This window comes from Convolutriloba macropyga, chromosome 2, assembly GCF_964194025.1.
Source record: "Convolutriloba macropyga chromosome 2, txConMacr16.3, whole genome shotgun sequence".
NCBI classification, from domain to species: Eukaryota; Metazoa; Xenacoelomorpha; order Acoela; family Convolutidae; genus Convolutriloba; species Convolutriloba macropyga.
Window position 1 is genome coordinate 65,900,314 of NC_134469.1, and position 27,320 is coordinate 65,927,633.

The 27,320-nt window shown below is 35.7% G+C and overlaps 1 protein-coding gene across 1 annotated transcript in view; it reads left to right on the top strand.

Moving 5' to 3' along the window:
• The first annotated feature begins 9,612 nt into the window (after nt 1-9,612).
• The window catches only part of LOC142334614 (TNF receptor-associated factor 1-like), a 103,134-nt gene continuing 85,426 nt past the window's right edge, over nt 9,613-27,320 (top strand). Inside the window, exons 1-3 of the mRNA XM_075382787.1 lie at nt 9,613-9,834; nt 19,512-20,301; nt 20,698-20,880. Coding sequence (XP_075238902.1) covers nt 19,920-20,301; nt 20,698-20,880 — 565 coding nt within the window. The 5' untranslated portion in view covers nt 9,613-9,834; nt 19,512-19,919. The remainder of the gene's footprint in view (nt 9,835-19,511; nt 20,302-20,697; nt 20,881-27,320) is intronic.

Here is a 27,320-nt window from a genome sequence, read left to right on the forward strand (position 1 = left end):
AATTCCACAATAACAGGTCCTGGTAGTTAGCCGTTTTTATGAATTGGGGAGTTTTTTCCAATAGTTAGAATATGAATCTTGTTTATAGTTGTTTAGACGAGATAAGAATGTAATTTTTTTGAATTACGTTCTTTGAAAAATTTTTAAGGAATTTTTCAGGATTTTTTTTTCTCAAAAATTGTGGCCTAGTAGATTTGCTAAGTCACTTAGCGTCTGTAGAAAAAAATGAATTCACTTAGCGTCTGTCCAGATTCGTTTTGAACCTAAATCGTGATAGATAGTTTGCTAAAGCGCTTGTGTCTATTCCATGCCTTTTCATTTCCTCCCCGCTTTCTCACCATTCTCCAACTTTCTTGCGATTGCCTCTCGCACAACTGAATAGTTTAAGATTTGATTACTACTATTAAAATGCTCCATTGCAATCAATTTTAACGTGCACTCACAAAAAGGACTGCCCTAATTTTGATTGAATTCGAATTAAAAAATAGAAAATCGAAATGAGCGACTATTTGTTAATGTCGGCAAACAAATAGCAGGGCGCCCAAACCTTCATTTTCTCCAGCTCAACAGCGGTCGTGTAAATCGCGACTTGGTTCGTGGCATGTTTGCCTTCTTTTTCTCAAATTTTCCTACAGACCTTGAGACGAACACTTCTGTTGAAGGCGATTGGATCATCAACAGAATCTGAGTAAACAATTTCTCGATACCAGGAGAAGTCGATGGCAATTTTTCACGAGTCATTGTTCACGCTGGCTTATTCTGTGCCAGTCGAATTAAACCCAGGCCTTCTGACAGGCCACTGAATATTTTCTCAGCAGGTAAACGATTATGCTGCTGCTCTATGGAATCCACAACACTAGGAAACGACTGTTTTGTTTACTATACTCAAGCGGTTCAACGCAACCGATCAGAACATTGAAGACTTCTCCTTCCTCGGTTGGACAAGACTAAAATTTTGGTTTCAGGTTGCAAAGAGAAGTTTCGAAGCTGAGCTGTCACATGACAGATGAAATCCATCAAGGTCAAAATGGTCGAGCGATTATCCCTTGGGCTCTGAGGAAAGGCATCCGCGATAACAATTTTGTGTAATTTTAGTGATAATGACTGCTTTTTGTTATCAATTTTTTGCCTTTTATCGCTCATATGCACTTTATCAATTAAACTGACCAATGCGAATGCTGCGATGATATATTCAATGACTCGCTGGAGAGGCTGATAATTATATTATGATGGGAATTGACGATTATCATCAAGCGTTTCTTGTATAGCCCCGCAGCTCTGTGGTCATATATAGTGTATACCCCTCGTATATCATATATTGGCAGGCTAAAATTTGCGCTGTAACACCCGCAATTTTTAGTCGCTGCAAAAAGCGAGCTAATATTGGAAATTATCTTTTCTTTTTATTTAGTCTTATAAGATGAACCAAACTAAGCTGCGTTGTTGTCGGCGGACTTGGCTGCTTGCTTCTTTAGACTGACTAATTTGTATTATTAAAGCAAGTTTCCTGCCACATAGGCAATCTTTGTGATTTCTTTATAAAGGGAAGGTGATTTGTTTACATATTCATGTCTAAAGGGGGGCGCAAAACTAAACAAGGGGCGCTAGCAGAAAAGATCCCAAACCAGGCATTATAGTAATAAGGACTTAATAGCCGCGATGCCTGTTTTTTCCCATGATTTTGTTTTAACTTTACAATTTTTCAAACTAAAAAACCGTTTTTATTCGTATTCACTGAGCCCAACCGTAATTCTGCGATTTTTCACGTTTGGTAAATTTATTTGAGCTAGACCTCTTCCGTGAATTCAAATTCAGATGAAAACACGGTTGACTTGTGTAAATATTAAATCTTCTAGATTTCTAAAACAAAACTTTAACTTCCTCATTTTCCTAAATTTCTATTTGATGTATCACTTAATCTCAAATTAAAAACAGTTCCAGTGTCGTGACTAAATTTCAAATTGGAGTTTGAAAACTTGACTATATTATTCACTTTCAGAAGCTCAAAAAGTTTTGATTGCACTCATTTTCTGGTATTTGTATCTCTCTATTCATGCTGAGCTTCACTGTTGGAAATGTGGCAAAATCTAGTTTAATAGCTGAAACTTGAGTTGTCATCCACTTGCAAATAACTCATAAATCTATACAAAAATGGTCTAAATCTAACAACCATCAAAACCTGGATCTTTTCTGATATTTTGCCAACCTCCCCATACCATACATAGCCCCGTAATTTAGCACCCCCCAAGATTTCGAGAATTGTAAGAGCGAATTTTTACAGCGAACTTTTTTAGATTCTAATACAAAACTTCAACTTTCCTCATTTTCCAAATTTTCTTTTTGTTGTATCACTTAATCACAAACAAATAAGTAGTTCCACTGTCTTGACTAACTTTCGAATTGGGTTTTGAAAACGTTTTTGTCGTTTTTGCTCTTTGATTTCCAAAATTTTTTTAGGCAACCTACGAAGGCATTGTGGCAACATCTGGTTACTTTCCATTTGTTGTATTCGTTTTAAAACTCTTCATTTTCATCGAAAAAATTTTATGCCTGTTTTTTGTTTTTGTGTTTTTGTAGTCGCATGCTCTTTCATTGAATATGAATGTTGGTCTAATTTATAATCAAGCTGACTGTAGGGAAGTTAGTTTTTTTATATCTTTGGAATAATGGAGGAGTTTGCTTTTATGCATATATAATTTATGTTACCTGCACCTCGTTGTAAAGTGATTGGTCTAAAAAGTTATTATGTCTGATAAATCTAATGCCATTTCAATTTTTCTTGTATCTATCTGTAATTAGGTCGAAACAAAAAAAAATAATATTGCTACTATTGTTATAGGATTTTTGCCCTAAAAATTGCTCATTAATTGAACCTGGATATAAAAAATGGCTTGCCTTATAGTGAAATAATGAAACAAAAAAGTGAGAAGATTTCAAAAAGAATACAGTGCCCAAATCAAATGCAGATTGCAAAATAAAACAATTAGACAATATCTAGCCTCGAAGATACTGCACCTCTTTTGAATACAATTAACTGTTCCCAATGTTTAAGAAATAGACAATATATCAAACAAAATTTTCAGTATATCAATAATAAATGAAGCCTTTTGAATTAAAACCAATAAAAATTTAACAAAAAGCCTGCCTGTTTTTAAATCCAGAACCCTATCATAGGAAGCGCAAGAACAAACAGCCCTCATGTGAGTTTAACAAGATTGACTTGTCAGTTTTAGGTCTGCTGTACTTTCGACAAATTTGGAGTTTAACGATCACTGATGCCGTTTTCAATGAAAAAAGGCTGAATTTCTGAAACAATTTTAAAAATTAGCCAAAAATGCTGAGTCAAGCAATTCCTTAAAATTGGAGCAATGAATACAGAAATTGTGAACAAAACCTCAAATATCAAATGCTCACAACAATTTTAAACCTCTTTTTGACTTTTTGAAGTAAACGCAATTTTTAAAAAAAATTCAGATATTTCGATGTTCAAAGCTTCTTAGGCTTTCTATTGATATAACACAACTCTCAAGGGTGAATATATCATATCGTTCGGCCAAGATTAATGAACAAGATAAACTCGGTTGAGCATAAGGTGAGATACAAGCAATGAGATTGAATAAAAATTTGATAAAACTTGCTTTCGTAATTTGATACTTGCTCCTAAAGGAAACAATCATTTCTTTTAGTTTTGCAAACCTTCTGAAAACTTTGGTTGTTTGTGAACCAGAGTTAACATTTCCTTAAACGGGGTGCTTATGAAGGTGAAATACAATTTTTTGACAGAAAATGATCATCTTTTAACAGCTATCAAGTTTTTCAACAACTTTTTCCTGATTTCCTTTAGTGTCCTTCTCAAACTCAAAGCAATGACTCTTATTTGAGTTAGACTGCATTGGACTGAAGTTTCAAATGTCTTGCTGCTGTTGATATAATGTTGAGACTTCTTGGATAGCTTTGATTGGGCGTTATTGAGTTCATGTTACAAATTAATGAATAGGAATAGTTTCTATAGCGTTTATTTTGTGCAGTGTTTGGTAAGTACTTCTTCGAATGAGTTGCGTAGACTTTATGTCTTCAAGGAAAGAGTAAATTTGTATAGCCCACCAGGATTCAATGGCTTCGCAGCGGCAAGAGAATCGTAATCGAATAAATGTGAGTTTCAGCAAAACAACAAGGAACGAATGTGAATTGTTTCAATGTGAGAAGGGTCATTTTGGAGAATTTTTGCAACGACCGCCTTTCGTCAGGTCGAGTTTGTAGGTCCACTTTTCATGATTACTTGAGCTTCCGTTCATTCAAATGACAGCTGCAACTTTTCCCTATGTCACACAGTTATAGGTAAAAAAAGGTACTGTGCTAAATTTCTGCTGGATATTTTGTATTTTAATGGACTCTTTAAATATTTCGTTGAGTTTTTTTTTGCAATGTCTTTTATTATTCCAAGGCTTCTTACTTATAAAGCGTACGCTGGCAGTCAAAGATGACGTGGGGACTCTGAATTTATCTTTTGAGCTCAACGAGTACATTGGATGTTTGGTTTTTCGCCCACTTGCGTCTCTGTCATTATAAAAGAATCTAGTGAAGATTTAAAACGCTCCTCTTCCGGGCTTCTTTGTCTGTTATTCTATGCAAATTTTGCAGTCTTTAGAGAAATAACAGATGTGCTGTATGGCAGGGCATGTTTCCCTGTCAAAAAAGTAATTTTCTTCAGAAAAATTAAGTTACAGAACTTTCTGCGTCTAATTTTCCAATGCTGTGGAGCGCTCTTTTCTATTTTTGTCTGTTTTTAATTTCAGTTTCAACTTACTTTTGTTTAGTCAATTGGTATACGCTTCTAGCTCAAGTTGAATTATATTCAACTAGCTTGTTATTCACTAGAAAAAGCATGGCACCAGATCCTGATGCGACCCGTTAACAAGTAGAGAAAAAGAGAACAGAAATGACAAAAATGAACAGTACTATTGTTTTGCTGAAAACAAAATAATTGCAACAAGGAAAACCATTAGATGTGAATTGAAATCTTTAAATAGATTCTATGCATCATACTGCAATGTGAATACTTACAGATCTGTCATCATTCAGAGAATATCGCACGTCTACAAATTTAAACGGCGAATTCATACAAAAAACTCCATTAAATTTTGCAAAGAAAAGGCTTCAAAGTTAAAATCACAATATTAATCTGTAGAAATTGAGATATAATAAACTTCGCTTTCTAAGAGCAACAAGAGCGAGACCTGTGACCTGTGAATAATGAGTCTAGGTGACAAATAGTATAAAAGAACCAAAAGGAAAAGTTAAAACAGACATTTGGGTTCTTTAAAAAAACAATTAATGTCGAATACATAAAAAATTTAGCTAGTAACTGAAATCAATTAAAAGTTCCTTTATTTCTCCAGAATTAAAGCCGCATGCAATGCATTAAAATTTTAAATATGATTAGTTAGTTATTCAACCATCAACAGTTTGATATGCGAATTTTAAATATTGAAACTAAGCAACAAGTGGACAAAGAGAGCAGCAGACGAATGCAAATTTCATAGATAACATCATTGTAAATTTAAGAGCTTTGGTTCCAAAGTCAAGAAAAATTTTGGTTGTCAGATGAAATCAGTAAATGGAGTCCGTTGTTCTTCCATAGGAAGCCGCTAAAATTTGTATTTACCAGTATTTAATATTTGACTAAAACAAAGAACGACAAAAGAATGAAAAAAAGAAATAAGTTAACCTTTTGCAAAAATAGCGCTTAGGCCGTTCGAAGGATAATCGATGCTCTAAAATATTAAATTTTATCAATTGTGATTTTTTTCAACAAGAAAAGTTTGATGTTCAACCTGTTATTTTTGAGAATAGCTAACATGTAGGCAAAAAAGAACAGCAGAGCGCAAAGTTATTCAATGCAAATTTTGCGGTTTGTAGAGAAATAACAGATGTGTTGTATGGCAGAGCCTGTTTCCCTGTTGAAAAAGTAGTTTTCTTCCGAAAAATTAAGTTACAGAAATTTCTGCGTCTAATTTTCCAATGCTGTGGAGAGTTCTTTTCTATCTTTGTCTTTTTTTAATTTCAGTTTCAACTTAACTTTGTTCAGTCAGTTGGTATACACTAGCTCAAGTTGAAATATATTGAAAACGTTAGTTCTTCACTAGAAAAAGCATGGCACCAGATCCTGATGAGACCCGGTAACAAGTAGAGAAAAAGAGAACACCAGTGACAAATATGAAAAGTAATAATGTTTTGCTAAAAACAAAAAATTTGCAACAAGGAAAACCATTAGATGATAATTCAAATTTTTAAATAAATTCTTTGCATCATACTTCAGTGTGAATACTTACAGATCTGTCATCATGTCTTTTAAAATTGCAAGGCTTCATTCTCATAAAGCGTCCGCTGGCAGTCAAAGTTGACGTGGGGACTCTGAATTTATATTTTGGGCTCAACGAGTACATTGGATGTTTGATTTTTCGCACACTTACGTCTCTGTCGTTATAAGAGAATCTACTGAGGATTTAAACTGCTCCTCTTCCGGGCATCTTTGCCTCTTTTTCAATGCAAATTTTGTGGTCTCTAGAGAAATAACAGATGTGTTGTATGGCAGGGCATGTTTCCCTGTCAAAAAAGTAACTTTCTTCCAAAAAATTAAGTTACCGAACTTTTTGAGTCTAATTTTTCAATGCTGTGGAGCGTTCTTTTTTATTTTTGTCTGTTTTTATTTTCAGTTTCAACTTACTTTTGTTTAGTCAGTTGGTATACGCTTCTAGCTCAAGTTGAATTATATTGAACTAGCTTGTTCTTCACTAGAAAAAGCATGGCACCAGATCCTGATGCGACCCGTTAACAAGTAGAGAAAAAGAGAACAGAAATGACAAAAATGAACAGTACTATTGTTTTGCTGAAAACAAAATAATTGCAACAAGGAAAACCATTAGATGTGAATTGAAATCTTTAAATAGATTCTATGCATCATACTGCAATGTGAATACTTACAGATCTGTCATCATTCGGAACATATTGCACGTCTACAAATTTAAACGGCAAATTCATACAAAAAACTTCCATTAAATTTTCCATTAGCTTCAAAGTTAAAACCACAATATTAATCTGTAGTTGAGATATAATAAACTTCGCCTTCTAAGAGCAACAAGAGCGAGACCTGTGACCTGTGAATAATGAGTCTAGGTGACAAATAGTATAAAAGAACCAAAAGGAAAAGTTAAAACAGACATTTGGATTCTTTAAAAAACAATTAATGTCGAATATAAAAAAAAATTTAGCTAGTAATTGAAATCAATTAAAGGTTCCTTTATTTCTCCAGAATTAAAGCTGCATGCAATGCACTAAAATTTTAATTATGATTAATTAATTATTCAACCATAAACATTTTGGTGTGCGAATTTTAAATATTGAAACTAAGCAACAAGTGGACAAAGAGAGCAGCAGAAGAAAGCAAATTTCAAAAATAACATCATTGTAATTTTTAGAACTTTTGGTTCCAAAGTCAAAAAAATATTAGTTGTCAGATGAAATCTGTAAATGGAGTCCGTTGTTCTTCCATAGGAAGCCCCTAAGATTTGCAGTTACCAGTATTTAATATTTGACTAAAACAAAGAACGACAAAAGAATGAAAAAATCAAGAAATAAGTTAACATTTTGCAAAAAAGGCGTTTAGGTCGTTCAAAGGATAATCGATGCTCTAAAATTTTAAATATTTTCAATTGTGAGTTTTTTCAACAAAAAAGGTTTGATGTTGTTTGATGTTCAACCTTTTATTATTGAGAATAGGTAACATGTAGGCAAAAAAGAACAGCAGAGCGCAAAGTTTATTGTTACGTCTACACATTTTTAAAAAACACTTGATTTATTAGTCATAAAATTTTCAGTTACAAAATGATATCAATACATAGATTTTTTGCGAAATCATAGAAAGCCGCCGAGACCTAGAAATAATCAGAATACGTCACACCACTAGTGAAGAACGACAAACGTCAACAAAAATGAAAAATTCCTTCAAATTCTGCTAAAAATAGGCGTCGAAGCAGTTAAGGTCATAAATTTATCACTGAAGAAGTAATGTGTTCATTGTGCTTTCTTCTTTAAAGCCAATATTGCGATATTTGACCTGTCAAAAATGTGACAAGAGACGAAACTGAACGACAGGAAAATGTCCCGAAAGCTATGATTAAGTTTTAGATTTCTGATTTTTTATTAGACAACAAATTTGAGCAAAAATGCTCTTTAACTAAGCAGAACAAGCAAATTCTTATCATAAAACTCTGCTGTTGGAATTTTTTCAGCGTTCAAAATCTACAGAAAATTGGAAACAATGGAAAAGGATGCTAAACTTCAATTCATTTCTTTATCTCTTCAACAGAGCTTTTTGAATCGTCAAAAATGAAAAATTCCTTCAAATTCTGCTAAAAATAGGCGTCGAAGCAGTTAATGTCATAAATTTATCACTGAAGAAGTAATGTGATGTGTTCATTGTGTTTCTTCCTTAAAGCCAATATTGCGATATTTGACCTGTCAAAAATGTGACAAGGGAAGAAACTGAACGACAGGAAAATGTCCCAATAGCTATGATTAAGTTTTACATTTTTGATTTTTTATTAGGTAACAAATGTGAGCAAAAATGCCCTTTAACTAAGCAGAACAAGCAAATTTTTATCATAAAACTCTGCTGTTGGAATTTCTTCAGCGTTCAAAATCTACAGAAAATTGGAAACAATAGAAAAGGATGCTAAACTTCAATTCATTTCTTTATCTCTTCAACAGAGCTTTTTGAATCGTCGGCCTCAATTGAAAAGAGAATACAAAAAAGATTTGTCGATAATTGAGGTGTAAAAACAAATGACCGATGCTGAGTTTGATAGAAGGGCTCATGAAATCGTATTTTGATCTGGCAATTGACTACTGATGAAAAATAAAAAAATAGCATGCCCACAAATAACTTCTCGCTTGTGTACTAGCACAAATAAAATTGTGACAAAAATGAACCCTAGCATCAGAATGCTTTCTGACAAATTGCTCTCAGAGAAACGGCGTCCAAAAGCAGCAAGCAATACAATAAAAAAAACAAATTTCCCTGAAAATCTTTTAGAGTCAACCCCAGTGATTCTGGATTTTTTATCGTGTAAGACCTGATAAATTGTCTTAAAAAGTTAGGCGACGCATGATCTTATAATTATATGTAAGACACTTTTATAAGAAATTTGTAAGATCTTACACGATAAAAATTCTCAATGTCTGGGTAACATCTGAATTCAAAAATTGAGTAAAATACTTCAGAAAAAGCACAAGCAATCGGTTAATCACAGTTCCTCTTCAAACTCTGTGGCGCTCTGGCCAATACAATTCACTCGAAGGTAGTTAGTTTGATTTAAAAATGCTCGAAATAGTTTGATTTACTTTGCAAAAGATGGCGGCGACTGCTTATTTGTCATCGCCATAATCCGGAAACATAATCCGGAAGCAGAATGCACTGTCAGAGTTTGTCTCAAATTTCCACATTGGACTCTCTGGAACCATTTTATCTGGCATTAATTTACCCTGTTCGATAAAAAAAACAATAGGACTCTTTCTGAGAAAAACTTTACTTCGCCATTATGTAAATATGTACTGTAATAAAACATTACGCGTCATTCAAATTCGGTCAGTATTCTAAAATTAAGTGACAGACAGCTGTTGTAACCTTATGTTGCACAATATCTATTGAACTTTAAGTGCGCAAATAATGTCGACATATTCTTATTATCCATTCAAAGCTCTAGTTGACTATTACATGCTACGTCGCAGAGAAGGAACAAAATGCATCGCCTGTTATCAAATAATTCGTCAAAAGTAAGTAACACCCTTCATTAAAATGCTTCCATGTACAATTAATTTCTCTTTTCTGAACAATCGATTTTCAACTGAAACATAATGTGGCCGATATGACCTAGTAAAACCATAGATACAGGTTGCAATAAGAATAGTCTACTGTTTTCAATGGTATTCAGAATATTAGCAGACGTGACAATTAGGAAATTTAGAAGATTTATTTGCTGAAATAATTGCTGTGAAGCAAACATAAGTGGGACGTGCAATTCTCTAACTCGCTAACACATGAAATTGACACATTTAGCCATTCTTAGTGGGTCATGGCCATGTCGCAGCGGCCAATGGTTCTTGATATGAATCTATCACTACCGAACATGTTATTCTGACGATTACATTTCTGAGTTCTAAAATCTGTTTGATTAATATCTCTTTTTCAGATTATATTCGATTCGGCTATTTTGAACGCTGATTTATGTTCGCGTTCTTGTTGTTTACTAAGATTTAAGCAATAGAGTTATTTAAGTGTTTCTGACGTACCTTGGGTAAGGTAATTTGAAGTATAAGCGTCAATGAATTCTGTGAGTTCATTTATGCGATATTTTGTGGTTTGGTAATCGTTAAGTGAAACATCTTGATGAGGATATCCAATTATTCCTTTTACGAGTGTTAGTGGGTGATTCAAAGGGTTTTGTATTAATATTTGGATAAATGACTGATAGGGGTATTCGAGATTATTTATATCCATTATAGAGAAAAACATATTTTTGCGTAGTGGTATGAATGAAAAGTCAGATGCATAAAGGATAGTACCACTTGCATTTTTATTCTTACATTCATATGCTGTTAAATAATAAGTTAAAATTCGTTGTTCAGAGGGTGTAAAATATATTGAATGATCTCCAATTACTGGAAATAATCGTGAATAATACGGGGGTGGTTTAATTGATGAGTCGTAAAATTTTAATGATTTTATTTTATTATTATGCTTGATCTCAAGTGTATGAGATGAACATTTTATAGAATCTACATATTTTTCTAGGAAAGGTATACCTTGAATATTAAAATTGATGTTTGATACATGGAAAGGGAGTAAAATGAAGTGTTTTTGAGAGCTCGACTCTCAGTTATGTCTGGTTATAGCGTAAGTTTTATTGTACCGTTTGACTGTAATTTAGAATTGTTTGCTGCTGAAAGAACAAATGTTGATGCTTTTAGCTGTAATTTGGGGTATTCTTTAATTTCATTCCAAGTGTCAGTATTTAATATATTAAGTGTTGCACCAGATTCTGGTAGAAAATCTATTTCTGGATGCGGTGAGGAGATTGTTTTCTTATGATCAGGTGTTTACTGTGTATATATTGTAAGTGGTAGTACCATATGTTGTTTTTACAGGAGATAGAGAGAGTGTATTCCTCTGTGAGAGTGTTAAATTCCTCTTGACATTTGAAATATTCATCTTGTGTGTCTTGGTTTAGTTCTAAAAGTAAATCATTAATTTGTTTTTCGAGGAGTGTTTCCTCGCCTCGGAGACATTTGTTGTGTCTTTGTTTTCATCATTTGACGTAGTGTTGTCTGATTGTTCATGATCTAGCAATGAATTATTGTAGTTACTAACATTACGAAGTCTATTTCGTGAGAACGGTCGTCGTGAATGGTTTCCGTCCCTATTATAGTGAGGTGATTGTGGTCTAGAATTATATTGAGTGTTAGTTTGGAAATTTGGTGTTGGGCATGGTGAACCATTTCTATTCGGTGGTTTGAAATTGCTGTTCCCATAGTAGGGTTTCGAGTTATTTTGCGAGAATTTGTTTGGACTTCTGTGTCTTGGATTTTGGTGTTCTCTGCTATTGCTGCGCGAGCTCTGTGAAAATGGTAGTGGTTTACTTGTCATATTATTTGAATTGACTTGTCTGTTGGGAAGATTTTGATTATTTTTCATTGCTTGATTGAACGTTTGTTTCTGGAAATTAGGTTTATCAAGTGGTTTTATATATCGTTTTCAGGGCACGTAAAAATACTATGTCCTGAGCGTGAACACTTTTTTGCAGAATTTTAGGAAGAGTGGTTTTCCTTTAAAGTTAGGATCATTTGAGTACTTGTGTCGTACTACATTTTTTTCGTGAGCATTATCTTGTTTCATTGTGTGTATATCATCTACTGTGAGGTTATCTATCTCAAGGGAGAGATTATTAATTGAGGGTGAAAGAGTGGATTTTGTATTAAATATTTGTCGATCAATTTGTGTTCTTGTAATATCTTCTTGGTGCTTTTGCGGTTGATTTGCGATTTGCAATCTTTTTAAGTGCTATTCTAGCTAGTTGGGGATCGAGTGCTTTGACCAGTGCGTCATTCATTTGTGCATTTCGCATATCTGGGGCATTGCTAACCTATGCTTTTCGAATCATTTGTTCTATTCTGAGTGCTAGTGTTTTAATTTGTTCACCAGAAGAAAGTGTTATGTTTTCTAGCAATAGTTTCGCTTGTGATTGCGATTGTTGGTTATCAAATATTTTCGGAATTTCACGGCAAAACGCTTGCCAATTCTTTTTAATATGTAGTGGAAGATGTGAATACCATTGTTGTGCTGGTCCTATTAGGGTCGTTTGGATCATGGCAGTTTGTTTCAAGTTCCAGGCTTCATGAAATGGTGAATCAGTCTGCTCTGGTCCTGCTGTCATTACCATATTTGCGGTGATGGCATTTAAAAAATCTTCTGTTGTATAGGTAGGATCAGTACAATCAAACGGTCTTAAAGACTGTTGCATTGGCACCGAGCGGCCTAGGTAGAGATACATCATTTGTGTATTCGCACGAACTACAGGTGATGGCATTTAAGTAGACGCCGCTTGTAAATAATAAGGAGTCGGTGCGTTTTTATTTTGTTGTGTACTTTGTGAATTTAGTTGTCTAACAATATTTACTAATTGTTGTGGGGTGTTTTGGATATTTTGATTAGTCACGTGTGTATGTTGGGTTGAGTTATTAAAGATAATGGGTTTCAGTTTTAAAGAGTATGGAGTTCTGTCTGTGTAGACGTGGCAAAAGTGTGTTTACATTGGGTAATATTGTTATAGTTGTATTTAATGGATCTGAATTTTGTGTCAATTCAGTCGAATTCTCAGGCTGTCTGTGTTGGTGATTTTGGTAAATATGCTTGCTATCGGTGGTATTAGTATTAGAATTGTTATTTGTGTTATTGTTGTTGTTTTGCTGATTTTTTTGATCATTGTCTCCAAGATCAATTAATTTGTTTACCGTGTGTAATGAAAAGAGTGTTCCATCATCTAACAATGTTGAATTGAAATCTGTTTCAGTAGTTTCATTCATACGTTTGTCCAACTGTTGAGAGTGAATTATTGTGTCCATATTTTCAATGGGTGAAACTTCTAGAGAAATTTTTGTGTTATCTGTACAATTTGTACGAGTAAATGGTTGTGTTTCCGCATTATAGTTTCTAATTTCTATATTTTGGTGGTTAATTGATAATTTTTGAATGGTGTCGGACGGTATTTCTGAAAATTTCCGGACGGTTTACAAAATTTTGTGGAAACCAATATGAATCATATATATAGTGCAGTGTTTCTGGTAATTTAATTATTGTTCGTGGATAGGTTTCTGCTATCGGTTTTGTGGCTGGAAAGATGTGTCTTACCAGACTGTTCCAAAATTTGTGTTTATACCAAGATAAGAGTGTGAGAGTATCAAAAATATCTTGTTCATTTAAATCTGCATCTGTAACAGAGTTTACTTGATGAGTCGTAAAATTTTAATGATTTTATTTTATTATTATGCTTGATCTCAAGTGTATGAGATGCACATTTTATAGAATCTACATATTTTTCTAGGAAAGGTATACCTTGAATATTAAAATTGATGTTTGATACATGGAAAGGGAGTAAAATGAAGTGTTTTTGAGAGCTCGACTCTCAGTTATGTCTGGTTATAGCGTAAGTTTTATTGTACCGTTTGACTGTAATTTAGAATTGTTTGCTGCTGAAAGAACAAATGTTGATGCTTTTAGCTGTAATTTGGGGTATTCTTTAACTTCATTCCAAGTGTCAGTATTTAATATATTAAGTGTTGCACCAGATTCTGGTAGAAAATCTATTTCTGGATGCGGTGAGGAGATTGTTTTCTTATGATCAGGTGTTTACTGTGTATATATTGTAAGTGGTAGTACCATATGTTGTTTTTACAGGAGATAGAGAGAGTGTATTCTTCTGTGAGAGTGTTAAATTCCTCTTGACATTTGAAATGTTCATCTTGTGTGTCTTGGTTTAGTTCTAAAAGTAAATCATTAATTTGTTTTTCGAGGAGTGTTTCCTCGGAGACATTTGTTGTGTCTTTGTTTTCAGTATTTGACGTAGTGTTGTCTGATTGTTCATGATCTAGCAATGAATTATTGTAGTTACTAACATTACGAAGTCTATTTCGTGAGAACGGTCGTCGTGAATGGTTTCCGTCCCTATTATAGTGAGGTGATTGTGGTCTAGAATTATATTGAGTGTTAGTTTGGAAATTTGGTGTTGGGCATGGTGAACCATTTCTATTCGGTGGTTTGAAATTGCTGTTCCCATAGTAGGGTTTCGAGTTATTTTGCGAGAATTTGTTTGGACTTCTGTGTCTTGGATTTTGGTGTTCTCTGCTATTGCTGCGCGAGCGCTGTGAAAATGGTAGTGGTTTACTTGTCATATTATTTGAATTGACTTGTCTGTTGGGAAGATTTTGATTATTTTTCATTGCTTGATTGAACGTTTGTTTCTGGAATTTAGGTTTATCAAGTGGTTTTATATATCGTTTTCAGGGCACGTAAAAATACTATGTCCTGAGCGTGAACACTTTTTTGCAGAATTTTAGGAAGAGTGGTTTTCCTTTAAAGTTAGGATCATTTGAGTACTTGTGTCGTACTACATTTATTTCGTGAGCATTATCTTGTTTCATTGTGTGTATATCATCTACTGTGAGGTTATCTATCTCAAGGGAGAGATTATTAATTGAGGGTGAAAGAGTGGATTTTGTATTAAATTTTTGTCGATCAATTTGTGTTCTTGTAATATCTTCTTGGTGCTTTTTTCGACAAATTGTGCAAACGAAGTTGTGGTTCCGCTACGGTTGATTTGCGATTTGCAATCTTTTTAAGTGCTATTCTAGCTAGTTGGGGATCGAGTGCTTTGACCAGTGCGTCATTCATTTGTGCATTTCGCATATCTGGGGCATTGCTAACCTATGCTTTTCGAATCATTTGTTCTATTCTGAGTGCTAGTGTTTTAATTTGTTCACCAGAAGAAAGTGTTATGTTTTCTAGCAATAGTTTCGCTTGTGATTGCGATTGTTGGTTATCAAATATTTTCGGAATTTCACGGCAAAACGCTTGCCAATTCTTTTTAATATGTAGTGGAAGATGTGAATACCATTGTTGTGCTGGTCCTATTAGGGTCGTTTGGATCATGGCAGTTTGTTTCAAGTTCCAGGCTTCATGAAATGGTGAATCAGTCTGCTCTGGTCCTGCTGTCATTACCATATTTGCGGTGATGGCATTTAAAAAATCTTTTGTTGTATAGGTAGGATCAGTACAATCAAACGGTCTTAAAGACTGTTGCATTGGCACCGAGCAGCCTAGGTAGAGATACATCATTTGTGTATTCCCACGAACTACAGGTGATGGCATTTAAGTAGACGCCGCTTGTAAATAATAAGGAGTCGGTGCGTTTTTATTTTGTTGTGTACTTTGTGAATTTAGTTGTCTAACAATATTTACTAATTGTTGTGGGGTGTTTTGGATATTTTGATTAGTCACGTGTGTATGTTGGGTTGAGTTATTAAAGATAATGGGTTTCAGTTTTAAAGAGTACGGAGTTCTGTCTGTGTAGACGTGGCAAAAGTGTGTTTACATTGGGTAATATTGTTATAGTTGTATTTAATGGATCTGAATTTTGTGTCAATTCAGTCGAATTCTCAGGCTGTCTGTGTTGGTGATTTTGGTAAATATGCTTGCTATCGGTGGTATTAGTATTAGAATTGTTATTTGTGTTATTGTTGTTGTTTTGCTGATTTTTTTGATCATTGTCTCCAAGATCAATTAATTTGTTTACCGTGTGTAATGAAAAGAGTGTTCCATCATCTAACAATGTTGAATTGAAATCTGTTTCAGTAGTTTCATTCATACGGTTGTCCAACTGTTGAGAGTGAATTATTGTGTCCATATTTTCAATGGGTGAAACTTCTAGAGAAATTTTTGTGTTATCTGTACAATTTGTACGAGTAAATGGTTGTGTTTCCGCATTATAGTTTCTAATTTCTATATTTTGGTGGTTAATGGATAATTTTTGAATGGTGTCGGACGGTTTTTCTGAAAATTTCCGGACGGTTTACAAAATTTTGTGGAAACCAATATGAATCATATATATAGTGCAGTGTTTCTGGTAATTTAATTATTGTTCGTGGATAGGTTTCTGCTATCGGTTTTGTGGCTGGAAAGATGTGTCTTACCAGACTGTTCCAAAATTTGTGTTTATACCAAGATAAGAGTGTGAGAGAATCAAAAATATCTTGTTCATTTAAATCTGCATCTGTAACAGAGTTTATATATATATATATATATATATATATATATATATATATATATCTATCTTTAGAAGGTGAGTGAATCCTTCTATTTACTGTCGAGCGATTTTGTGTACGCTTTCTTTTCGAGAGTGTGAAGCATTGGCATTAAGTTTAGGTGCAAGGCATTTAAGAAATTCAAAAGAAGACTTTCTAAATATCCCCTCTCTATCAGAGGGTTGTATTTCAGACCATATTCCGTTAAGAATTCAAATAGTGTGTCTGATAATAGGTAAAATAGAGTATCGTATATTAAGGAGATAAAATTGTTTGTGAGTGGATCACAAATAAAAAGAACTGAGCTTTTTGTGAGTTGAGTTCCGTAAAATTCATTTAAATCTGAAAGAAAAGCAGTTCGTGAAACCTGTGATGCCTTTTCTGGTAAAGAGAGGTGAGGTTGTTGTTCTATTGCAAAATAGTGATATTTGAGCTGTTTTACTGTATTTAAGAGTATATTTAACTCATCTTGGCGTTGATAAAGTTTAACTCCAAAGGGTGGAATTTCGCGTACTAGACGCTAGTTCTGTTGTGTAAGAACAGCTAGTTGTAAATTGTCTGAGTGTGTCGGTACGTGGGAAGAGGGTTGATCAATGTGATGATCCATTTTTGTTATTCCTTTTGTTTAAATATTAGTAGTTTTTGTTTTTGTTGGGGTTGTGTTCCCCTTTTTCTTAAACTTTAAGTAGATAAAGAGTAAAAAATTATGTAATCTAGTTCTAAGTTTCTTTCTCGAGAGAGAAAAGGGTGTTTTGTGTGAGTTCTTTTTACGGTTAGAGTTTGATAACTCACTGTTCGCACCAGTTAAGGCAGACCCGATGTGGGCTCCTTTTACAGCCTTAAAGTATAAAGAACTAGGGCTACTTATTCCTGCGCGCGAAGTAGACTTACTTATATCTCTAAGACTAACCGGCCCTAAAAAACCATGGGAGTAAACTTCTATTATTACGGTTGTTAAGAAATATAGCACCGGAGTCAATGGTATACACATGGTGTATCTAACTAAAAGACTGACTACAGTTAGTTCAGTTCTCTCTATATAAAAGAGAATAGTGTCTTCTCAATCTCTGATTGGTTGAAGGTGCACATTCAGTATTTCCACTGCTACACACCCTTCATTAAAATGCTTCCATGTACAATTAATTTCTCTTTTCTGAACAATCGATTTTCAACTGAAACAAAATGTGGCCGATATGACCTAGTAAAACCATAGATACAGGCTGTCATAAGAATAGTCTACTGTTTTCAATGGTATTCAGAATATTAGCAGACGTGAAAATTAGGAAGTTTAGAAGATTTATTTGCTGAAATAATTGCTGTGAAGCAAACATAAGTGGGACGTGCAATTCTCTAACTCGCTAACACATGAAATTGACACATTTAGCCATTCCTAGTGGGTCATGGCCATGTCACAGCGGCCAATGGTTCTTGATATGAATCTATCACTACCGAACATGTTATTCTGACGATTATATTTCTGAGTTCTAAAATCTGTTTGATTAATATCTCTTTTTCAGATTATATTCGATTCGGCTATTTTGTCTTTTGGATAATATTCTCGACATCGTTTTTAGCATGAAATAATGCTTAGTTTGTATCCGTTTTTTCGAGTAAAACAATATTTTACACTTAATTCTTTCTGTCAAAGACACTGTTGTCATGATTTTTTCCGAAACAAAAATTAGCCTCATTACGGCGCTCAATCTTGAATTATTCATATAAAAATTAAAAATAAAGTACATTTAATTGCGAATGATTTAATCGGACATTATAATGTTGGCATGTCAGATTGCAGAAGGCCCACAGAGCCCCAACGAATTTAAGAATGTCAGATAGCCGAAATTAGCATGTGCCAAAATTGGCTTAAAAACTCTGTTGATGGCGTCAAAATCTTTATTTGTAATAGATTCGTTAATTATTCTCAAAGGTTGGAAAGCATGTCCAAGTCAACGAATTACTCGTTTATAATTTAGGTCAAACGGCATGTTTTCAGTTCATATTGCAAGACTTTATTTTCACATCTTGTTTAAGATGTAGAAGATTAAAGGTAGAAGATTTTAATTATTCGAGTGTAATTTTAAGAAAATAAAATTGGAAGACGGTATATATAGTGAGGGTTGCTCTCTTCGTCACTCTATCGAACCTATTATTTTCACACTGAGCATTAACCATTGCGGCATCTGACACTTTCTTTTTACGTTTCAATATGGTTATAATAGGATCGGCTACAATGTTGCTTGCACGAGTCCCGTAACCCCAACTTTCGCTATACTTTTGGACAAATACTATTTTGGGCAGACATTGTGAACTCCAAGAAGAGTGGAGTCTTTTGAGAAGTGTCGCCCAAGGAGAGGGGACCTTCGTTTTTGTAAATATTGTCTCACCCAACGAGCGGGGAGAACATAAATAATTTTCAAGAGTTCAATGAAGATTGAAACGAGAAGAATTCTGAAATTTAAGGAGAACAGGACTGATGTTATAGAGAGCGATTGAATGAAGAATTCTTCAACAAAAAACACACTTAATTTGAAACTTTAATGAGCAAAAATTTTTGATTCCGAATCAAAGTTTGATAACAAAGATCTTTTATAAAGTTATAATAGTAATTGTGCATGAGTATTTTTTTTATCAGTCCACCCGAACTCTTTGCAAAGAGTGTAAAAAAATAGAGAAAAGAGTGTAAATACAGTGTAATTTTTTAAAATCCCCCTTTCACAGTCCTTTCCACAATAAGTGGAAGTGGAACACTCATTACGCCCTAGTCCCCTCTAATTAGGGTAGGATTAAGTGTGAAACTTGGGCCTGGGACGTGTGCAATGAGAACATTATTCTAGGTGAACACAACACGGGGTAAAAATGGCTTATTATGGTTTGGATGCAGGAGACAGAAAGATGTCGTCATTGGGCTAAAATTAATTCAAACACTACCGATAGTCTCTGTAAACTGTGTAGTACCTCACCACTATCGGGGACGTATTAATACGTGATTTTGACAAAATTTTATTAGAAAAAAAAGATTTTCATGTAACCCAGTTTTGTGATTGCACTAAATAGTTTTTGTTCTGGGCAATTATTTTAAGATTGTTTTGTTGTTTCAGCAGAGCACACAGTTTCTAGCGGGTATCTAACACTGATCTGGTCAGAAATTATGAAATCAATCTTATGCTGATGTGGTCTGGTGTGCCACGTAGACCTAGATCCACAAAAACGGAGTTCATTCTTTTATTATATCACAATTTCCGACCCCCATAGTCGCTAATCGGACCCAATGCGTCCGATAAGAACTTTGTTATCCTTCCTTTTGTTCATTACCGTTTGTTTTAACAGATTTTTCCTTCCAAATCCTGTTCTTTATTAGTCAGTAGTTAGTTAGAAACCTCGATTGTAGAAGTTACTTTTTTTAAAAGTCACCAAGAAGCGTTAGCTTCACTTCGCAAATTGTAGTAACCACTCCTCCAGCGAACAATTTATAAAAACTGCACGGCAGAAAAAAACGTCTCCATTAAATGGCATCCAACATAAAGCCGTCTGATCCTCACTTTAAGTCTAACTCGGTGGATGATTTTGAAACAGCGGATTCGATGGAACAAGGAATCTTTCTTCCTGGAAACACCAGCAGGGGTTCCCCAAATAAAGAGCGACCCCGAACAATGCAAGTATTTTTACCCCTGATTCTGACTGCAATGCTACAAAAATTGCGCGTCGGAAATGAAACAGCTAACGGACACTACGAGTTTCTCCAGAACGCCTATGATAAGCTTCACAGTTTGGAAAAAGTGATCAATAAAATGTCTTTGGGGATCAGAAATTCAGTCAAGCCACTAACTGGATACTCGAGCAGCCTATATTTGGGTTGTGGCACAACAGATAGTGGAGCAACAGAGACAGGTAACTCATAGTAGTAAAGAACGTTGAAAAATGATTGTCAGACAAATTGACTCAAAGAGTTTCTCATAAACTTACTATTAAAGTCTGTTTTGCGACACAATTTGATATCTCCAATATTTCATGAAAACAGTTCTCAAAATATTTGAAACTGTTGCCATGATTGTAGAGATTTTGGCCTATTCTCTGTCATTTGTTGTTGCGCAAAAATCCTAAATTTTGGTCTCACCGATGATTGGTTCGACCAGGTCCTCTACCAAATTTTAGGTTTTTTTTTGGATTTAATAACTTGTCAACGACCAGTCCATAACTGTGTTAAGTCTGGGACCTTATTGTGGCAGAAGTTAAACACCCACACCAGAATCGGGCATATCTAAAAGTTGTGCTCGTTTGTTGCAGATGCAATAGGATCATCACTGCAGCACAAGCGGGAAGAGGACGAAGATGTGATCGGTTTTTACTCTATAGTTGACAATGCACTCGGACTTCTATCGGACGAACTCAGACTCTGTGAAACCTTCATTGCTGCCAGCAGACAAGACTGGGTCAATTTGAGGTCAAAGCTCGAATCCAAGATTGAAGGTCAGAAGAATTATTGATTTAACTTAAGCAAAAAGGAGTATCTAAAGAAAAGCAAACTTTAGATTTTCTTACGTCCGCCCGATAAAATCTAACCTTTAAATTTCACACTTCAGTTTTATCAAAATCTTTTTTATAAGTTTTTGTCGCTGATCATCTGATGAAAATCAAATTTTATACTATTTGAGAGCTTTAATTTTCAGTCCGAATTCTGGACAAGGATAATATTCTCTTTATAGCTTTTCAACGATGTTTTACGGGCAGTGTGGTGTTAAACCATTTTTAAAGTATTGATTTGTTCGCATTTTCCTGCTATAACTAAAAGCGAGTGCAACTTCCATCATCATTTTTGAACAAAAACTAAATTTTCAAAAAGAAGACAATGTAGACTCACATTTCTAGACAGTCCTCTGTGCTGACAATCGATTTGAGATATGTTCATTAACCCTACATAATGATGCGCTGGCCGACGACAATATGAGCTGAAACAATATAAGAAACGGGCTGACATTTTAGTCATTTTTTAAATATAATTTCAGCGCTTTCCAGTGCTTTTCAGATCCTCTTGAAATAAAGTGTTGGGTTATGGGTTTTCGCAAACGGAATAAAAAGCGTTTTTAGCTAAGTAGAAAACATAATTTCTCAAAATGAGAGAATAAAAATATGGTCTTTTACAGTAGAACTTAGAGATTTACTGGAGAGATCTTATTATTAGATCAAGATGGTAATCTGACTTTGATGATGGAAAAAAATCTCAAAAATCAGCTTTAGATATACCCATTATCAGTTTGAGAAAGTCAAGCTACAAAACTAATCTTAGCACCATGATTTACAGTGGGGGTGGTAAGTGTTACACCATATGGTTTGCTTCTGCAAATTTCCTAGAAATCAGTCGCAGGGGATACCATAGATGCTATGCATTTACACTTTTCTAAGGATTCCTTCACATTTCCGCTGGTATCATAATCATTCAATACAAGCTGGGAAGATTTCATATCAAATAATCTGTCTCTAAAAATAGTAACCTAGATTCACAATTTTGAAACGAATAATGATTCTAAGTACAATTTTCAACGATTCATTTATATAAATTTTGCGAAAAAAACAATTTGCTCCTAATTTGGTAATCTGGCAAGTAAAACGTTCTTTCTAATAATTCGCACTGAAATCAAGACTATTGTTTGATCGAATTTCTAACACGCCCTTTAATGTCTGAGTTGATTGCGTAGAGTCTGTTCCCATCAGAACTGTTCTGAATGTTTCCACCTTCTATACGTTTAAAGAATTCATAAAGATGTCGGCTGCCAATTTGTCCGTTGGAACGTAATGAATTGAAATAGTCCCATCTTCGGTCTCGTCCCGAAAAAAATGAAATTTTGTTTCAATGTGTTCGCTCCTCTTGTGCAGGACTGGGTTTCGGCACAATTTGATACAACGCTGGAGGTCTTCTCCAATTGTTATTGGATGCTTCTTTTGGATGCCGAAGTTTTTCAGAAGTTGTTTCAGATACAATGCTTCTTGAACTGCTGCTGCGTGCCCTGATATTCTGCTTCTGATGAAGAAAAAGCAATTGTGGCCTGCTTCTTGACACCCAGCTGGGTGCTGCGCCACGTCCGTTGAGCTTGAGATAAGAGCCCGTCGTTGATTTTCTGTCGTTCACATCATCAGACAAGTCTGCGTCACTTTCCCCACTAAATCATAACTAGGTATTTTGTGTAAGTAAGTTTTAATCAATTTGAACCTTGAAGATATCACAGAAGTTGTTTTTCGCATAGCCAGTGTTGATTGGTAGGTGCATTCGTGTGTCCAGATAGAGTGTTAACTTTAAACATGATGTCTGGTCTTGTCTGTTTGGCCAAATACAGAAGTGATTCAACCAAGCTTCTGTAGATCCTCTGGTCTACTTTTTTTTATCCGTTCTTTGCTCTCTGAAGTTTCAAATTCAAATCAGTTGGAGTTCTTGTAGGTTTGCATTGATCCAGTTGAAATTGCTCAAGCATTTTTTCTATGTAGCGTTCTGGGTCGACTCTGACTTTATCCTTTTCTCGTCTGATTCTTCGACCTAGAAACCATTGTAATCTTCCTCTGTCTTCCATGTGAAATGTTGCTTCGAGTGCTTTTTTAAGATTGGAGATCACTGTCATGCTTTTTGATGCTACAGACCAAGATGATGGTGTGACCCTTGTCTCTGCCCTCGCAAACAGGCAATGGTCGTTTCTGCTTTTGGTGAACCCCTGTCTTGGTAGGAATTTATCAGTTATTTTTTACCAGTTGTTAGCTGCCTGTTTCAAACCATAAAATAATTTATTCAGTCGACATATTAAATTAAACTAGTCCAATCCTTGCGCTTGTTTGAAGCCTTTTGTCACATAGCGTGCTTTGTATTTGTCGATTTTGCCCATGGGTCTCAATTCCAGTTTGTAAACCCAATAGCCCGGTATGAAGTCCCTGTCTGTGAGTGGTCTCACTAGGTCTCAAGTCTTATTGTCTTGCAGTTATTTTTTACCAGTTGTTGGCTGCCTGTTTCACACCATAAAATGATTTTTTCAGTTTACATACTAAATTCCCTATTGATCCTTATTTTACAAACTCCTCTGGCTATTCCAGATACACTTCTTCCTCTATTGGTGAGTGAAGGAAAGTCTTGACATCAAACTAGTGCATCACATGGCCCTGCTTCGCTGACAGTTGAAATATTGTCTTGGATGTCTCTGGCTTACAAGTAGGCGCAAAAGTCTCAGTGTAGTCCAGTTTTTGCGCTTGTTTGAAACTTTTTGTCAAATAATGTGCTTTGTTTTTGTCGAATTTATCCCGGGGTCGCAATTTCAGTTTGTAAACCCATTAGTCCGTTATGACGTCCCTGTCTCTGAGTGGTCTCACTAGGTCTCAAGTCTTGTTGTCTTGGAGTGCCTTGACCTCATCATTCCTTGCCCTGTGCCACTGGTCCTAGTCGTCAGCTTGCTTGGCTTCGTATACCGTAGACTTTTTTGGTTTCCATAAAGTCATCCTCAGTCACAGCAAGAATGGTACTCACTTCTTCAAAAAATTGCGGAACATTCCTTGACGGTGTCTCTCGTCTGGGCTCTACCTGTTCGCTTGTTCCAATGCCTCATCAAAGAAACCAACTGTCTCTGACTGTGAGAAGTCCTCTGTGTCACTGTCTCGCTTGCCTCTTTCTTGTTGCAGTAGATTATTGATCTAGTGCTGCTTCATTAACATCCGAGGCATCTCATCTAAGTGTTGTTGCTTGAGTGCTCACGCTCTCTGCGTCATGCCACTCCTCCTTTATTGCAGTAGATGTGCCTTGCTTCTATTTGTGCCACTGTTTTGATGACCATAACCTGTTTGCCAGATCCCCAGTTGCTATGACCCTCATCTAGTAGATCGGGCGTCTCTGTGTTGTCAGGGATTGAACCCTCATTGGATTCCTTGATGATCACATCCCGAACTGCAACCACCTTGCGCGTATTAGGTACGTATACCAGAAATCCGTTGTCTTCTTTAGTGTAACCCACAAATTTTCCTTCCAGTGCTTTGGGTTCAAATTTGCGCTGATGTGTCGATCCCTTTTTCTCATGAAGAATATGCAACCAAAAGTGAGATAATTAAATAATTGAAAGCTTAATTTTTATAACTCGCATCAGCTCTGCTGGGCATTATTTTCTCCTCGTCTCACAATCCAGTTCTTGGTCTTTGTTGCGCGATGAATTGCTGCTCCCCACATCATCTTGGGAAAATTGGACTCAATGAGCAAGCATCTTGGCATCTCCAGCATTGTCCTGTTGCACCTCTCAGCTAAAGCATTCTTTTGTGCCGTCTCTTCTTTAGTCTTCTCCTGTAGATTGCATGCATCTAAACAATAGATCTTGAACTACTCTAAGAGAAAATCTCTTGCATTGTCTTGTCGCAGCATCTTGGGCGTCCCCACACTGAGAAATAACCTATTCAGGCTAGCCAGTGCTTCACTCTTTGCCCTAAGCAAGTCCACAAACACAAATTTTGTGTACTGGTCTGAAAACACAATGCAGAAGGGGGAACCCTGACAATTCCTTTTCTTTGAAAAGTTCCACCACGTCTGTTAACACAATTTCCAGCTTCTCATCTGCTTAGGTCTCTGGCACCCTTGGAACTGGAGTTTTTGTGATCATGGCCAATGCACACAAATTGCGTACATATTCGAGTTTCCCACTGTCTTTGTTGCATTTCTGATCACATCCGCTTGATTCAAATGACCCAATCGTCTGTGCCACTTCCTTGCACTGTTAAGTTTCACGCTGTTGGAACTCATCTTGAATTCGAGAACGCTGCAGGGAAGGTAAAACAAATTAGGTTCTTGTTTTAGTTTTACCCGAGTTCCCTTCTAAAGTTCCATGCAGCTATCTTTTTTCGCTGAGTTGAAGCTATGTATGTCCCCACTCCGTGCATCTTGAGACTGATAAAAAATTTGAAAAATAGTCAAGCACACACAAAACTTTTATGAGTTGGCATTGGAATTCCCCTTTGTTTGAAGGTACGCTGATCCCCACACAACCTCTGCCCACCACATTGAAATCCTCTCCGTTGGGATTTCTGACCACTGATTGAATGGGCACAAAATCCAGGAGCACGTCAATGTTTGTCACTATGTGAGCTGCTCAGCCACTGTCCATTAGAATGCCTGCTGTCTTCCATTGGGTAAGAGCTGCTCAGTATTACTCTTCCGGACTAGCCAACATTGGAATATCTCCACTCACTTATGTCCGCCTTCATTTCATGCACGCCCTGTATAGACTAACTTTCTCCACAAAATTGCTGGAATGCGCTGTCTCCTTCCCCGAAGGGACCACACACACAAAGCCATTCATTTTCTGGGGTCCCCTCTTGATGTTACGTTTGACGTCTCAGTTTCACTGAGCCACTTTGTCCCGTGTGTCTCTATGCTGTGCTCTCATGGAAGTTATGCAGCCTTTCCCTTGACACTGAGAAGGTCGTTGCCGGGTTGAAGCGTTCTTATATAAAAAACTTTCTTACCTCACTGACAGACAAATGAGGACCAAGGCGTCAAAGAGGGTCTCTTAGAATGCTTCCCCTGCTTCTTGTAACCTTGTGAGCAGCTCTTGTCCTCTGATGAAGAAGCTACACATATCCTCAGAATCCTCAAACTGCAGTCGACCAAGCTGTGCCACCAAATTTGACACTGTTGGCGTTTCCACACTCTAAAATCTCCCTTGTAAAAGCTTCCAAGCCTTTTCTCCATCTCCGATGCCGTCATATACCATACAGTCATGTCTCATCAGCATGAGGTTTGTTGCATATAGAGCCAGTGCAGATGGCACCTCATATCGTTCCGTTTCTCCTTGATCTCTGCTATTTCCTTCTCATATGTATCCTTTAGCACCTTTTCGTTCTTCTTCTCATCATTGCTCGCCCATTGGCTAGTGGTACAGGCTCAATGGGTTGCTCCTCTGTCCCAAATAGTGATTTGTAGAGTCCCTTCGTCTGCTTCATTGCCAAAAACTATGAGCTCTAGATCGGAAAAACCTGTGTCTTTCCTGTGTAGGTCATTAGCTTCACTGCCTGTGGATCCATCGCAGTTTGAGCAGGCCAAACTGTTCTGAAAAAAAATACAAAGCAGTAAAAGATTATGACAGTCAACAACAAATTAGTTTTATTTTAGAATTTAGTTTTAGGAATTAGAAAATTGCTGGGCCAATAACGTGTTAGGTTATGGGTGTTCGAAAGCGGAAGAAAAAGGGTTTTTACCTAAGTAGAAAAATTAGTTTCTCAAAATGAGTGAACAACAAAAATTATATTTCACAGTAGAGTTTAGAGATTTACAGGAGAGATCTGATTATTACATCAAATAATCTCGCTCTAATAATAGTTATCTAGATTCACCAACTCGAACCGAATATTGATTCTCAGCACCATTTCTTGACGATTCATTAAATATATATAAATTTTGTGACCAAACTCAATTAGCTCCTGTCTTGGTAATTCGGTAAGTTAAACTTTCCTTCTAATAATTCTCACCAAGTTCAAGACTATAGTTTGATCGAATATTATATCACAAAGGTTTCCTGAGGAAAACTTTCGAGGAATCAGTTTTCCTCGTACCAGCATTTGTTTAATTGTAATGATGCGACTATAATTACAAACGCAGTGCTAAAATATAATTGGCTGAATTTGATCCGGCGGATTTAGAAACAGAAACTAATTGCGAAAATTGCTATTTATGTTACACAAAAGACTTTCTGTAGATTGGGGGAGTCAACTTAGAGACTGCTCGTAGTGTTTTAACTCAAGACTGAAAATCAAGTTTTCATTAAAAAATAGCCTTTAACAACGTTTAGTAGTAGTTTTTCAAATAAACCAGAAGTTAAACAAAAAAAAACAACCTTTAAGCTAGAATAAAATCTGCTTCGGTCTGGCACAAGCAGCTTAAACAAGGGATAATTCAGGAC